The sequence below is a fragment of the Danio rerio genome, chromosome 12 (genome assembly GCF_049306965.1).
Source record: "Danio rerio strain Tuebingen ecotype United States chromosome 12, GRCz12tu, whole genome shotgun sequence".
NCBI lineage: Eukaryota > Metazoa > Chordata > Actinopteri > Cypriniformes > Danionidae > Danio > Danio rerio.
Window position 1 is genome coordinate 4,555,538 of NC_133187.1, and position 16,059 is coordinate 4,571,596.

At 35.2% G+C, this 16,059-nt stretch overlaps 1 protein-coding gene across 1 annotated transcript in view; it reads left to right on the forward strand.

Moving 5' to 3' along the window:
* Nucleotides 1-2,631: 2,631 nt before the first annotated feature.
* Nucleotides 2,632-16,059, forward strand: part of LOC101882757 (integrin alpha-X) — a 34,422-nt gene continuing 20,994 nt past the window's right edge. The window contains exons 1-12 of the mRNA XM_073918082.1: nucleotides 2,632-4,034; nucleotides 4,281-5,019; nucleotides 8,379-8,487; nucleotides 9,830-9,933; nucleotides 10,025-10,095; nucleotides 10,300-10,414; nucleotides 10,504-10,631; nucleotides 11,465-11,610; nucleotides 13,465-13,615; nucleotides 14,195-14,342; nucleotides 15,398-15,471; nucleotides 15,812-15,929. Of these exons, the coding sequence (XP_073774183.1) occupies nucleotides 4,974-5,019; nucleotides 8,379-8,487; nucleotides 9,830-9,933; nucleotides 10,025-10,095; nucleotides 10,300-10,414; nucleotides 10,504-10,631; nucleotides 11,465-11,610; nucleotides 13,465-13,615; nucleotides 14,195-14,342; nucleotides 15,398-15,471; nucleotides 15,812-15,929 (1,210 nt within the window). The 5' untranslated portion in view covers nucleotides 2,632-4,034; nucleotides 4,281-4,973. The remainder of the gene's footprint in view (nucleotides 4,035-4,280; nucleotides 5,020-8,378; nucleotides 8,488-9,829; nucleotides 9,934-10,024; nucleotides 10,096-10,299; nucleotides 10,415-10,503; nucleotides 10,632-11,464; nucleotides 11,611-13,464; nucleotides 13,616-14,194; nucleotides 14,343-15,397; nucleotides 15,472-15,811; nucleotides 15,930-16,059) is intronic.

Below are 16,059 nucleotides of genomic sequence, written 5' to 3' on the forward strand. Positions count from 1 at the left end.
AAAAAAAAGTTTGTTCATTTCATCGTTAGTAAATCCAAACATGAGCGTGAAATCTGGCGTGTGCAGCATTAATACATGATACACGTATCAAAACCATAGTTTTGTTTCTATAATTAATAAGCCAAAGCTAAGTTAGTTTTTTTCCTTAAATAAAGCTAAATAATCTGCCAATGCAGGGGTCAGTAATTTGTTTTTTTGTGTTTAAAATAAGATTTTGCACACCCCGATGGCAGATTATTTAACTTGTTTTAAGGTAAAAACCAATTTCTTTAAATTGATTGCTTCTAAAAATAAAAATATTAATATTTTTAAATATTTATATATTATGTTTTACTTGTTTAGAAAATGCTTCTTGATTTAATAGTTTTAGATATTTGGTTTAGAAATGAGACAGTAATAAAAGCATGTTTTGCAGTGCAGACAGACAGGAAAGTGGTGTGTGTGTGTGTGCTTGTGTACTTGTTTTTATATTCTTGTAGGGACTTAAACCTGAATGCATACTGATTCATGGGGACTTGTGTCAACATGGGAACCAAAATTGAGTTCCCCATAGGTGAACATTCTTATAAATAACACAGAATGAAGTATTTTAAACATGTGAAACTGCAGATTGTTTTCTGTAAGAGTTTGGTTCAGGGGTAGGAGGAAACAGTATAAGATTTGTATGGTAGAAACATCATTTTGTCTATGACAGTCCCCACTGGGATCTATAATACTGTAGCCTGTGCATGTGTTTGTGGAGTCAATTCAGTGTGCTTCAGTGGAAATAATGTAAATGCTGCACGGGGATGACTAAATAAGAAGCAATGCAAGCAAGAGAAGAGAATCCACAGCAAGAAAAGTCAGAATCTACAGCGTGCACTGCTGTCAGAAACACCATCTGACCTTTGACCTTTTAAAGGCTTTTAAACAACCGCAGGTCACACACATATATATATATAGCTGCGCACACATGTAAAGCTGTGAGCACTTGAAAGCACTGTAGTGTGTTAAAACTCATTTAATTTGAACTTATTTTTTCGGAAAATAATAAAAAATATGTGGTCCTAGAAAATGCTTCTTGATTTAAGAATTTTTAGATATTTGGACTAGAAACGAGACAAATTCTTAGTAGGAAAGGCATTCTTGCAGTGCAGACAGACAGATGACAAGGATGTGTGTGTGTGTTTGTGTGTGTGTATATATATATATATATATATATATATATATATATATATATATATATATATATATATATATATATGTATATATATGTATATATGTATATATATGTATATATATATATATATATATATATATATATATATATATATATATATATATATATATATATATATATATATATATATATGTTTCCCAGAGATGGGTTGCAGCTGGAAGGGTATCCGCTGCGTAAAACATATGCTGGATAAGTTGGCGGTTCATTCCGCTGTGGCGACCCCAGATTAATAAAGGGACTAAGTTGATAAGAAAGTGAATGAATGGTCCGAAAATAACAACAAATTGTGCCATTCACATCTTGCGCAGGGTGTATGATAGGGCCAAAGTGTTCATTTGACTGTTCCGTGTTGTACATTTGTCAAATGTATTGATAAAGCCATTTCAATGACTGTTTCACAAGAATAATGCAAGCTAAAGCCTTCTGAATGTGCGTTTAAAAGAGGAACACGAAGAGCCATGCCTTACAACATGCATCTTTACTTAATAACAGATACAGTAAGACACTCAGTTGGCATTTGCAACAGACAAAATTAAGAAAATAGACATTCATGTTATCTTCCACATGCTAAATGTATGCATAAGTCTGTATTCTAAAGAAGATATTCAAATAACTAATACATTTCATACCATCATTTTCTTCAGAATTAACAACAAACTGTTTTGCAAAGTGAAGCTCATTAAAAACGAATGGGCGGAACTAAAAGAAGAAGTATGGCTAGTACAATAGAAAACAGACCAAAAGGAAGAGAGGTGCAAAAGACAAAGTGTGAATGACAAAGTCACTCGTGTGTTAATGTGCAAGCATGAAAAAATTGCAACACCTCATCTGATATTTTTACACACTCACGATACATCTCAATAAATAGCTCCTGTCTTACGGTTATGTCTTTTAAACTCTTACAAAGAGAAAGCGAACACTGACCAAGCAGACACATCTTGCTTTTTCATTTCTTTTAATTTTGCAGACGGTCTGAGTATAAACGGTGCACAAAACCACTAAAATGTTTTCCACTAAGCTGTGGTTTCATACCTCATTCTCGATGGCCACACAGTCATTTGTGTAACTTTAGACATTTACAAGTTTTAATGTGTGATAGGGTTCAAATTCATATAATGGCAGGCATGATTATTGAGTTATGATAAAAGAAAAGTTGTACTATAATAATTGAATTGTTAGTTTTTTGAGGCATTTAGATTGCACTTAAGTTCCGAATAATGAAAGCAAAACTAACGCAGTCGTGAGCACACAGGAAGCCGAATAGTTTAAGCACTAATTACTAAACAGGGGAGGTACAGATTTGACCGATATTTAACAATTGCATTAATTGTGGTAAAGTGAGAACTCTTTCTGTCATTTTGTCTGAGATATCCGGAAGGCATTTTAAAGATGCAGAAAAGCTTTAAGGAACCAGAAATGAAATTAGATAAAGAGGAATTGGTCCAGCATAGTGGTTTTTAACAACGGCGCTAAGGACTGCTCTGCACCTTTTGAGTGTCCATCTTATCTGACACACTCAGTTCAGTTCGTGATCTGTCTGATAAGACTATAAGCACTGTTCCTAGAACTGGAGTTAAAAGGCTGTGTGAACTGGAAGTGACTTTTATTTCGGTATGTTGATGTATCTACAAACTAAATCTGAGTATTGATGAGGGGGTGGGGCTTGCTTTTTGTGCATCATTTCCTCTTGGCAAACTAACAATAAGAGGGCTTCAGAATGCTGAGGCTGAATCTGTCAAACCAAATTCAACAGAGGAAGATTACCAGTCCAAACACAGACAATTGTATCTAGCTGCAGACTTGCACATGCAAGGTGAGAGGGTCCTATCAGACACCTGGTGCAATATGTGTTTGGCATGATTTATTGCTATTTTCAGACCATTCATTCATTCATTCATTCATTCATTCATTTTCTTGTCGGCTTAGTCTCTTTATTAATCTGGGGTTGCCACAGCGGAATGAACCACCAACTTATCCAGCAAGTTTTTACACAGCGGATGTCCTTCCAGCCGCAACCCATCTCTGGGAAACATCCACACACACACACTCATACACTATGGACAATTTAGCCTACCCAATTCACCTGTACCGCATGTCTTTGGACTGCGGGGGAAACCGGAGCACCCACGGGGACAACATGCAGACTCCACACAGAAACGGCAACTGAGACAAGGCTCGAACCAGCGACCTTCTTGCTGTGAGGCGACAGCACTACCTACTGCGCCACTGCTTCGCCCATTTTCAGACCAGTGTAACAGTAATTTTACTGTTTTGCAGCAAGTTGTTTAAATAGCAAATCCATTTGCGCCACTTTGTTGACTCATGGGTGTGCTGGTCTAACATAGAGGTGTGTTAAGGCCCATGGTGTGTTGCTATTTTGAAGAACTAAAATAGACTGCGCCGTTGACCAACTAAAATCAGGTCTAATATCCAGCGCAAAGCGCATTAGTTATATGTGCCTATGCAGGTTCATTTCCTGATACACACAGGACGTCCAGAAATACACAAATATCTTTACATATGAAAAAATTATAGGATTAAAGGTTAGAAAAACCACTGCCTCCATGCCTTCTTAATTTTGGGGGACTTTTTTTCTCGAATCTCTCGTTCCACCACATCCCAAAAATGCTCTATTGGATTGAGATCTGCTGACCGAGAAGGTCATTTGAGTAGTGAACTCATTGTCATGTTCAAGAAACCAGTCTGAGATGATTCCCGCTTTATGACATGGTGTGCCATCCTGCTGGAAGTAGCCATCAGAAGATGGAGACACTGTGGTCCTAAAGGGATGGACATGGTCAGCAACAATACTCAGGTAGGCTGTGGCGTTGACACAATGCTCAGTTAGTTCTAATCGGCCCAAAGTGTGCCAAGAAAACATCCCCCACACCCTTACACCACCACCACCACCAGCCTGAACCGCTGATACAAGGCGGGATGGATCCATGCTTTCATGTTGTTGATGCCAAATTATGACCCGACCATCTGAATGTCGAGACTCATCAGACCATGCAAGGTTTTTGTAATCTTCTATTGTCCAATTTTTGTTTCCTGTTCTTAGCTGACAGGAGTGGCACCCGGTGTGGTCTTCTACTGCTGTAGCCCATCCGCCTCTAGGTTGGACGTGTTGTGTGTTCAGAGATGCTCTTCTGAAGACCTCGGTTCCAACAAGTGCTTATTTGAGTTACTGTTGCCTTTCTATCAGCTGGAACCAGTCTGGCCATTCTCCTCTGACCTCTGGCATCAACAAGGCATTTGCACCCACAGAAATGCAGCTTACTGGATATTTCCTCTATTTCACACCATTCTCTGTAAACCCTAGAAATGGTTGTGCGTGAAAATCCCAGTAGATCAGCAGTTTCTGAAATACTCAGACCAGCCCGTCTGGCACTAACAACCATGCCACATTCAAAGTCACTTAAATCACCTTTCTTCTCCATTCTGATGATTGATTTGAACTGCAGCAGATCGTCTTGACCATGCCTGAATACAATAAGTTGCTGCCATGTTATTGGCGGATTAGAAATTTATGTTAACAAGCAGTTGGACTGTTGAGTTCAGCATGATGATGTTTCATCCCGAGAACATAAAGTTTAAAGTCATTTCCGGGCTAAATGCAATGCTTGATTTTATCTTTCTTTGGCCACACTTGCTTAGTCATGTGCACGGTCCTTTTCATCATTTTCAGCAAATACTCTTGCTCTGTCTTTGTTTTACATTTATCTAGCGGTTGGCATCCACAACTGACCCTGGCATGAACATGGACGGGGATTTTTGCATCTGTTTGAACCTGTTTTGTGGTAAGACAGTTCAACGGTTTTCCATGTTGATCTTCATTAATGTAATGTGAAATCGAGTATGCATTTTGAATGTGTTGTTGCGAACATGTTAAACAGGCAGTCAACCGTCTTTTCCCTGAATTTTCATGTTATATGTCATGTTATGTTGGAAAAGTAATAGATTAAAACACATTTAATGCCACCCTACAACCTGTGGGACCTTTTACGGTTACATTTGTAAGCTGTAAGACTGTAGTCTAAACTTAAAGCAATGATGACTAACTGTATATAATTTGAAAGCTTAAAATTTAGAACTTCCATATGGTGAGGAATGTTTGATAGATATCACTGAGCAACAGTTGTTTATTAATTTGCAACAAGGATACTTATCGGAGTAGTAAAGTATTACTTTGCTACAGCAATCCACATGTAAAATTTTGTTTAAATGTTTTTAGATGTTTTTTCAGAGGCCAGATTCAAATTAAATTCTGCAAAACTGCCCATTACTACTTTAGAATGGTATGAAAAGTATGGAAAAAATACAGATAATATTCCTGAAAACATAGGGGGCGACCTTGTGTGGTCATCAATGTTAACTGAATGTCATCTGGTAGTCATGTTTGGTACTGTGGCCAAATAAAAGCTATGTGAAATGGTAATTGTTTGAGATATCAACTTCAAATTAGGAATATATTTTGTTTAGATATTAAGCCTTCATTTTCGGTAAATTTTTGACTAGAACATGCCTTGCGAAAATATAAATTTTATGTATTATATTAACTTTTCTTTTCATAAAGATAAAGGCACACAACTTGTTTTATTTAACTTTTTTTTTTCACTTCAATCTGACGTCTATTGTCTGTAAAATGTGACCAAGCTTAAATCTTTGCACCAAAGCATTGAAAATTCACATTCATTTAAGTTGAACATGCTGTTTTCATATCGATGTTCAAAAAGTTGGGGCGACAGTTAAGTCGTTATTATCAGTTTCTTTCTTCTGTTGAAAATATTTGAAGAATGCTGGCTGATGGCACACATTTATTTCAATAGTAGGGAAAATAGTACAATGGAACTCGATGGGTGCCAGAAACTAGCATTCTTTAAAACATCTTCTATAGCTCATATAGGTTTTGGGACAAGTGAAGAGCTATACTGTTAATATTGTTGTAGTCGAACTCGAAGTTCTGATTGAGAAACTGCAAGTAGTGCAAATACTGCTTCTTAAAGGGATAGTTCACCCCAAAATAAACACATTTCTTTAAAACACAAAAGAAGAAGATATATATATATATATATATATATATATATATATATATATATATATATATATATATATATATATATATATATATATATAAAGATCCTCTAATGTGTTATCTTTTCCTACTATGGAAATCAGTGGTTACCATTGGCTGTCTGGTAAGCAATGTTCTTCAAAATGTTTTGTGGTAACAGAGCAAGCGGAGTGAGAGTAAATGAGGATAGGAGTTTATTTTTTCTGTGATTACTTAACTGCAATGGTTTAGCAAGTTCCTTATCTGAGCTACCAATCTTCCTCTTCAAATCTTCCCTTCAGTCTGCCAGTAATACAATGCGTTCATTCCACGTGACATGCAAACATTTTCTACAACCCCAAATCAGAAAAAGCTGGAACCCTATGGAAAACGTAAATAAAAAGAAACTATAGTGATTCCAAATTTACTTTGACTTGTATTTGCAGACAATATGAACACAACATATGTCATGGTTTGTCTGGTTAACTTCATTTCATGTGTAAACATGCAGTTGAAGTAAGAATTATTAGCTCCCCTGTTTTTTTCGCCCCAGTTTTTGTTTATTGGAGAGAAGATTTTTGTCAACACATTTCTAAACATAATAGTTTTAATAACTCATTTCTAATAACTGATTTATTTAATCTTTGCAATGATGAGAGAAAATTTTCAAGACATCTATACAGCTTTAAATGACATTTAAAGGCTTAACTAGGTTAATCAGGGTAACTAGGCAGGTTAGGATAATTAGACAAGTTATAGTTTAACGATGGTTTGTTCTGTAGACTATCGAAAAAATATATAGCTTAAAGGGGCTAATACTTTTGACCTAAAAATGGTGTTTAAAATTTTTTAAATCTGCTTTTATTCTAGCCAAAATAAAACAAATAAGACTTTCTCCAGAAGAAAAAATATTATCAGACATACTGTGAAAATTTCCCTCCTCTGTTAAAAATTTGTTGGGAAATATTTATAAAAAGAATAAATAATTCAAAGGGGGCTAATAACTCTCGTTTCAACTGTGTGTATGTATGTATATATATATATATATATATATATATATATATATTAAACATTTCAAATTATTGATCATTTTGTCTTAATTAATCAAAAGGCGGTCCATGCTCATAATATTCTATAATATAATATCCTATAATAATAATATTAATCTGCCACTTTTCTGATCGTTTTGACACTTGTTTATGAGAAGTTGTAGATGAGGTATACAGTATGGCTTATGATCGTTTTTAACAGTAATTGTTTTAGTTTATTTTATGCATTATAAAGGTTGAAAGTTACTCGCCTTCTCCAGATGAGTCTATTTCTGTTTGTTTTTTTCAAGATAAATTATATCTTTTTTATTCTTGATTCATTTTTCCCAGTTATTTGTTCATTCTAAATGTAATATTACATTCTATCAACATTAAATCTCTCTTGACTACTAGCAAAAAAAAAAAAAAAAAAGATTCTGATAACTCCATTTTAAGTCTGTCATGCAGAAGGCATCTTATTTATCACTTACAGTATTTATGCATTAAATAAATAGTTTCTGTAGTTCCTGAAACAGTTCTGGAAATGAGCATTAGCTTCTCTAAGGCATTGCTTTGCTAATACTTCACATGAAAAAGGAGAAGTTAAAAGCTAAATTAGATTCAACTGTAAACCCACACATTAGCAGTGCATTTTTTTTAATGTGTCAAGGCTTAGAACCAAAATATGAGAGAGCAGGAGAGGGGAAAATAGTCATATAATGTATGATAAATTTGGCACCAGATGACCACAAATTACAATCTTGTTTTACAGCACAAACATCTAAAAAATTTTTTTTTTACTAAATATGTTAACTAAATAAACATATTAAGTCTGGCATCTAAATTAATTTTAGCTAAACAAAATATTACAATGCGACATGAAAGATAGACAGTTTTTCCCTTGAATCAGTTGTACAAGACTATTATTATTATTATTATTACATCTTAAATTAAGAATGTTGCTTTGATATTTGCAAAAATAGCAAGTAACAATTGTTTTCAGTATTAGATAATATTCTTCTGAATAATACATTTGTTTTCGTCTGATTTGTTTTTGTGTGTTGATGTGTTTGTCCAGCATTTCAGGCAGTGCTGACCTTCAACATCGATCCAGTCGCTTGGAAATGTTTCACTAGAAATAATGATGTTGGCTTTGGCTATAGAGTGATACAAAGAGATAAAACAAGGTGAGGAAAAGCACAGATTACACTTAAAAAAAACTGCCGTTGATTCAACTTATAAAACTCAGTTAACCAATATGTTTAACAAACTAAAATGAAGTTTTGAAAATTTCGAACTTGTTGGATTCAGTCTTAAAGCTTCATTTTAGTTAGCCGAACTTGTTGGATTCAGTTTTAAAGCTTCATTTTAGTTAGCCAAACTTGTTGGATCCAGTTTTAAAGCTTCATTTTTGTTAGCCGAACTTGTTGGATTCAGTCTTAAAGCTTCTCTTTAGTTAGCCAAACTTGACAGATTCAGTTTGTAAGCTTCATTTTAGTTAGCCGAACTTGTTGGATTCAGTTTTGAAGCTTCACGTTAGTTAGCCAAACTTATTATATTCAGTTTTGAAGTTTCACTTTAGCTATCTGAACTTGTTGGATTCAGTTTTGAATCTTCTCTTTAGTTAGCCAAACTTGACGGATTCAGTTTGGAAGCTTCATTTTAGTTAGCCGAACTTGTTGGATTCAGTTTTGAAGCTTCACGTTAGTTAGCCAAACTTATTATATTCAGTTTTAAAGTTTCACTTTAGCTATCCGAACTTATTATATTTAGTTTTGAAACTTCACTTTAGTTAGCCGAACTTGTTGGATTCAGTTTTGAAGCTTCACTTTAGCTATCTGAACTTGTTGGATTCAGTTTTGAAGCTTCTCTTTTTTTACCCAAACTTTTTATATTCAGTTTTGAAAACTTCACTTTAGTTAGCCAAACTTGATGGACTTAGTTTTGAAGCTTCACTTTAGCCATCTGAACTTGTTGGATTCAGTTTTGAAGCTTCACTTTTGTTACCCGAACTTATTATATTCAGTTTTGAAGCTTCACCTTAGTTAGACGAACTTGTTGGGTTCAGTTTTGAAGTTTCATTTTAGTTAGACGAACTTGTTGGAATTAGTTTTGAAGTTTCACTTTTGTTAGCCGAACTTATTATATTCAGTTTTGAAGCTTCACCTTAGTTAGACGAACTTGTTGGGTTCAGTTTTGAAGCTTCACGTTAGTTAGGCGAACTTATTATATTCAGTTTTGAAAACTTCACTTTAGTTAGCTGAACTTGGATTCAGTTTTGAAGCTTTACTTTAGTTAGCCAAACTTGATGGACTCAGTTTTGAAGCTTCATTTTAGTTAGCTGAACCTGATGGATTCAGTTTTGAAAGCTTAATTTTAGTTTGTCAAACTTGATTTTTTTTGTTTTGATTTTATATGAATTGTGAGTTAATGGAAAATTGAAAGGTCAACTCATCACAACATACAGTAGGCTACACTAAAACATTTTTACCACCGACAAATACATGTTTTCCCTTGCCTTTCCTGTAGTTTGCTTGTGAGTGATCCTTCAGTTCAGTCCAGCCGTGATGCTAGAGGACAAGTGTACAGCTGCGCCATTTTACAGGAAACTTGCCAGCCTCTGACAATTAATGGTATTTAAATGTGTCATGTTTCTTTTTTAAAACTAAACATGTTTTTTTTTATGTAAGATGTAAGCATTTTTAATTATTTATACCTTGTAAGTGCCCTCTGAAGCTGTTAACATGTCTCTTGGACTTTCTATGGCTAAGGATACACACTCATCTAATTCAGTGGTAAGTATTATCTTCATCTTCAGACATGGTTTTGAATGACTCATTTGAGCCAATGATTCAATTATCTATTTGTAATTTGTTTTGTTTCTACATGGACTGGGGGTGAGTTTTCCAAAACCATCATTGGCCAACTAAGGTTGCATGTTCCATCATGACAAACATACATATTTATAGGTACAATAAAAACCTTTCATTCTCGCTCAGGTCTGTGGTCCCACCATCCCTAAAGACTGCAAGATTCTGACTACACTCAACGGCATGTGCTTTCAAATAAGCGAGAACAATGAAGCGAGTGCTCCTATACCGGGTGCTGTGAGAAGTAAGTCAAACGAGGAGTTCATAATTGATTTTAATGTGTCATTTTGTTTAGATTTTGTGATAGTCTAATCATGAACTGCTCTTTCACAGGCTGCCCTTTAGAAATAGATATTGCTTTTCTGATGGACGGCTCCAGCAGCGTAGAAGACGAAGATTTCATTAAAATGAAAACATTTGTTATAACAATAATCGAGAGCTTTTCAACATGCAATGCTCAGGTATTTGTTTTGAGGATTTCAAGACTTACTTTATACTACAATGGTTTACATTGTTCACCAGCAAGGTCAGAAATTAAAAGGGGTTTGCACAAAAAAACAACAACAATTGCTGAAGGCATATTGGATCAGCTCTCTTGTTTTTGTTTTTGTAAGCCTTATAACCAACCCGGGCTCCTTGTGGAAACGTAGCCCCGCGGACGTTTCTGCGGACCACGAGATACGTCCCGGGATGTACATATTCGAGCGGTTTTTGTTTTCGCGGATCCGCGAGAGGCTGCTGTGCGCGCTTTTTTGCATCTCGGGCGTCTCTCGGGAGCGCGCGCCGTTCGCTGTTCTCGCGCGAAAAGCTACCGGATCGGCAGAGCAAAAGCCCTTGTCTTCGATTTCGACCGCGTTTTCGGATCCCGCGGCGTTCTCGCCCTTATTTTTCGGATTCAGTTTTTCATCTTACCTGATTTCTGGAACCACTGTTCCCCAGACTCGATCCCTGACGTCGTCCCTGCAGCCGGCTCCTCCTCCTCTGGGGCCTCCCCTCCGCCGACGCAATGCTGTGAGCTAAGCGGACAAACTGGTTGCATCGGGAAAGCCCTCCACTCGCAGGCGGCCGGCGAGCGCGAAGAGGAGGAGCGGAGCGGCGCCACACCGCCCCGCAGCGTTCACTCGAAAAAAACTAAACGCGGCCTTACGTACCGGTCTCCAGAAACGTCAGCGGGGCTACGTTTCCAGAATGAGCTTGGGTTGCTTATAACTAATCATTTTAAATTACTGACCCTGCAGCCCACCACCATTTAAGAAAAAAATCATCCAACTGTGTTTGTTTTCTTGTCTTATAGTTTGCTGTCACACAGTTTTCAACTGGTTCTGAAATTCATTCCATGTTTGAACCAGTCAAAGACATTGATACATGGAGAACAAGAATAGCAGAGATAAAGCATCAGAAAGGATGGACCTTCACCGCAAAGGCTATTAATAGACTTGTGTAAGTCACCTCTAATGCCATTAGTATGAGCGGCTCTTCAACAATGTATCAGTGTAAAGGTCATTCACGAACTTGTGCTATGACAAAGTTATGCATTCGCAAAGTTATGCATACAAAAAATAGCTTTAGGTTAATGGTTTTAATTGACTATAATCCTATTTGTTATAAATCTGATGTTTATTTTAAAACCTTTTAAATGGATTTATTTATTAAGTGAACATTCATAGGTTTGGAGGAAAACACTGAAATCTTTTACTCAGAAACTGCAAAGAATTATTATTAATTATTCTTATTATTAAGAATTTTGAGCCCTCCTGTGAAATGTTTATCACATTTTAAAATTAATTTCTAATAAATTAAATTTCTAATAAATTAATTTCTAATAACTCTTTTATTTGCTGTGACGCCAGTACATAATATTTTACCTGCTATTTTGTAATATGCTAGTATTGAGCTTAAAGTGCAACTTAAAGGCTTAATTAGATTAATTAGGCATGTCAAAAAAAAAAAAAACAAAAAAAAAAAAATGCCAGCAGCTAGATCTCTACAACTCTCACATGGTCGCCCACTAAAGCTGAGCAGGGTCTGGTCATTACCTGGAAGGGAGACCGCATGGGAAAGCTAGGTTGTTGCTGAAAGTGGTGTTAGTGAGACCAGTAGGGAGTGCTCAACCTGCTGTCTGTGTTGGTCCTAACGCCCAAGTATAGTAAAGAGGACTCTATACTGCTCAGTGAGCGTCGTCTTTCGGATGAAATATTAAAACGAGGTCCCGACTCTCTGTGGTCATTAAAAATCCCTGGATGTCCTTCGAACAAGAGTGTCAGTTAAACCCTGGCCAAATTTGCCTATTGACTTCTGTCCATCTTGGCATCCTAACCATCCCCAAATCATAACTGGCTTCATCACTCTGTCTCCTCTCCACCAATCAGCTGTTGTGTGGTGTGCAGTCTGGCACAATATGGCTGCCGCCGTATCATCCAGGTGGATGCTGCACACTGGTGGTGGATAAGGAGATTCCCCTCAAAAATGTGTAAAGTGCTTTGTGTGTTCATAAAAGGGCTATATAAATTTAAGAAATTATTATTATTATAAATCTTAACGGTCTACTATTATTGACCCAAGCAGATTTTACATTTTTTATTATAATTAATTAGTTTTTTAATTACAGCCAAACAAAAAAGAAAAAAGAGAGAAAAAAAATCAATGCTCTTTTAACCTACTTAATGTTTTTTTTTTTTTTGCAAAAAACAGTTGACATGTTTGTATTAATATTTGTATTTGTGTACAATACAGATTATGAATTATTTGGTCAATAAAAAATACAAGAGAGAGTGAAAAAAAAAGAAAAATAATAATAAAGAAAATTAAATCAACTTGAGGGTAAGACATTTAATAATCTATTACAGTACATAATTAAAGTCATTACAAAATAGTTCTGTTTGCTTTCTTATATTCAGATAATGAAATTATGTTTAAATAATGACAATTTTTGCAAAAAAAAAACAAAAAAAAACAGGAAGATATGGTTATTATTATAATATTGGTATTAGTAAACTTGCATTTGTGGATATGGAATTTACAAGGAAAATAAATTAAATTTATAACAAAACAAGCTTTTCTTCAGAGACAGGTTCAGAATAACCACAAATAATATCTTTAAAAGTAACTGAAACATCTTGTTGTATATTATCTTTGATAAATAATCCAATATATTTAATTAAATACATTTAAATAAAAATAAAATTTCACAAGAGGGCTAATCATGTTTAACTGTACATGCATATTGTGGCTTACGATAGTAGTTTTACATAATGTGCTTGATTTTACATGATCAATTCCCCTCCCAATAAACAGGGACGAGCTCTTCATACCTGAAGGGGGATTGAGGCAATCTGCTATTAAAATCTTAATTGTTATCACCGACGGCACATCAAATGATCATCCTCATCTCAAAGGTGCTGTCGAAAGGGCGGAAAAGAAGAATATCATCCGATTTGCTGTTGGGGTATGCTGAAATAAGGCCTTAAAGCTTGAGAAGCAAACACACACCCACTAAAGCAAAACACTGCAGGCAAAAAGTGCTCTGCTTTGATATTTTGGATAAAAAGAGAGTCTAAATTATTTGCCCTCCTTTGAATTTGTTTCACAGAGCAATGCATTTTTGATTGTTTACAGAACAAACCATCATTTGGTTAGGACTTGCGTAATTATCCTAACTTTACCCCGTTAAGCCTTTAAATGTCATTTTAAGCTGAACACTAGTATCTTGAAAATATCTAGTAAAATATTATGTACTGTCATCATGACAAAGATAAAAGAAATCAATTATTAAATGAGTTATTAAATCTATCATGTTTAGAAATGTGTCTTATTTTGTTAAACAGAAATTGGGGAAAATATATAGTAATCCTGCTAATAATTCAGGAGGGCGAATAATTCTAATATCTGTAGAGTAAATGATGACAAAGTCAGTGTTTGATTTATGTGCTTTTATTAATGCATCTGCATTACAGCACGAGCTATAAAAGCACAAAATGTCTGATTGACCCCCAAAATATCTGTCTTGTTTTTTTTATTCTGAAAGATTGGTGAAGCGTTTGATGATTTCGAGTCACAGCAGCAGTTAGAAACGATTGCATCCGCTCCGGCTGCTGAATATGTGTTTAACGTCACTGACTTTGATGCACTAGATAATATTCGTGAACAACTGGAGGAGAACATCGCAATTGAAGGTATGTTGACAGATGTCATGTTAACCAAGTAATTAAGCTGCAAAAAAAAAAAAAAAAAAAAAATATATATATATAACTTTAGTGTTGTTTATTTTCATGATAGTAAATGACGCAGAGCGCATTCTAAATTAGTGTTATAAGAAAATGTAGAAGATCTCAAGGAAGATGTTAATTAAGATAAACAGTCTCACAGTACATGGCAATACCCTGGGTTCATCTGAGTCAGAATGAACACTGAACCTTTTATGCAATTTTAATTTACTGCCTTTTGATGTTAATGAATTTGCTCCTTGGCTGTTGCCACAGCTGTTCTCTGTGTGTTAATGTTGTTTCGACACCTCATTGTATGAGATGGTTCTCTGTGTCCCACACTCATCCCCATTCTACAATTGTCACCATTTACTCAAGATGTGGTCATCTCATATAAGGCAGAGACAACACGTTTTTAGTTAGGAAATGAGCATCAACAAACCATTTAGAGCAGAAGGTGCTTCGAGCCAGACTCATTCTTTCTCATTCTTCAATGTGATAAGCATTGGTTCAATATACTGCCCTCCAGAAATAAAGGTACACGAGCTGTCAGTGGGGTGGTACATTTTCAAAAGGTACAAATTTTTACATAAAAGGTCCATAATAATATCTCAAGGGTACATATTGATACCTAAAAAGTACAAAAGTGTTCCTTTTAAAATGTGTAGGTACTAATATACACTTTTCAAATACCAATATGGACCCTTCAAGTACAAACGTGTACCTTTTGAAAAGATACCAACCTAGTGACAGCTCGCGTACTTTTCATTTCTAAGAGCGTGTATGAGTTTCTCATCACATGGTCATGGTTGTGTTTTTGTCAGTGTAACAAAAGTATAATGTGTAGAGTACTTCAAAGAATTTGTGTATTACCACTGTACATTATTGCAATACGGTAATTTACCGTATAATAAAATAAAAACAGTACAAACTTGGCAACCACAGATGCTGTTTTTTTTACAATAAATTTTATGGATTTTTTTTACATTGTGTTTACTAGATTATTTGTTTTCTTTTCTTTTCAGGAGTCCAGTCTACTGGAGATTCTGCCACAATGGAGTTTGCTCAGGAGGGGTTTAGTGCAGCGTTTACATCAAATGTAACAAAATATCAAAGACGATCAAAGAAATATCAAAGAATATCAATACCAAATTATATCATCAAATTTAACTGCCAACAATACAATGACAAGAAGCACAAGAAAGGGTTTTCATTGATGCTTCGAAAATCTCAAAGAAAATTTTCACCTGTTGACATTCAATCATTTAAACTGATTTGAAACTTAAGTGTATATACAGTACAGTACAAGTATTGTTATGAATATTGTTATGTACAAGTATTGTATGAATTTTCAGCATCATTACTCCAGTTTTGGATGTTGGTGGTTACTGAGAGCATGAGAAATTGTGCAGATAAAAAATACAAAACTGTTTGTTTAGGTGAGCCTGATTATGAGTGCTGTGGGCGCTTTCCAAGGTAAGGGTGGATATCAAGAGTACTCTCAAAATGGAGATTCATCACACTTCCACATGGGAATTGAGCAAGATAGTTATTTAGGTGAGACTCTACTATAACACATTTGTGTATTTTAGTCACCCACAATCTGTACATGGAATGATACTGCTGTACTGTAGTTTCTCTTTTATATACACAATGAACGCATATTATGAATTATTGTTAAGCTGAG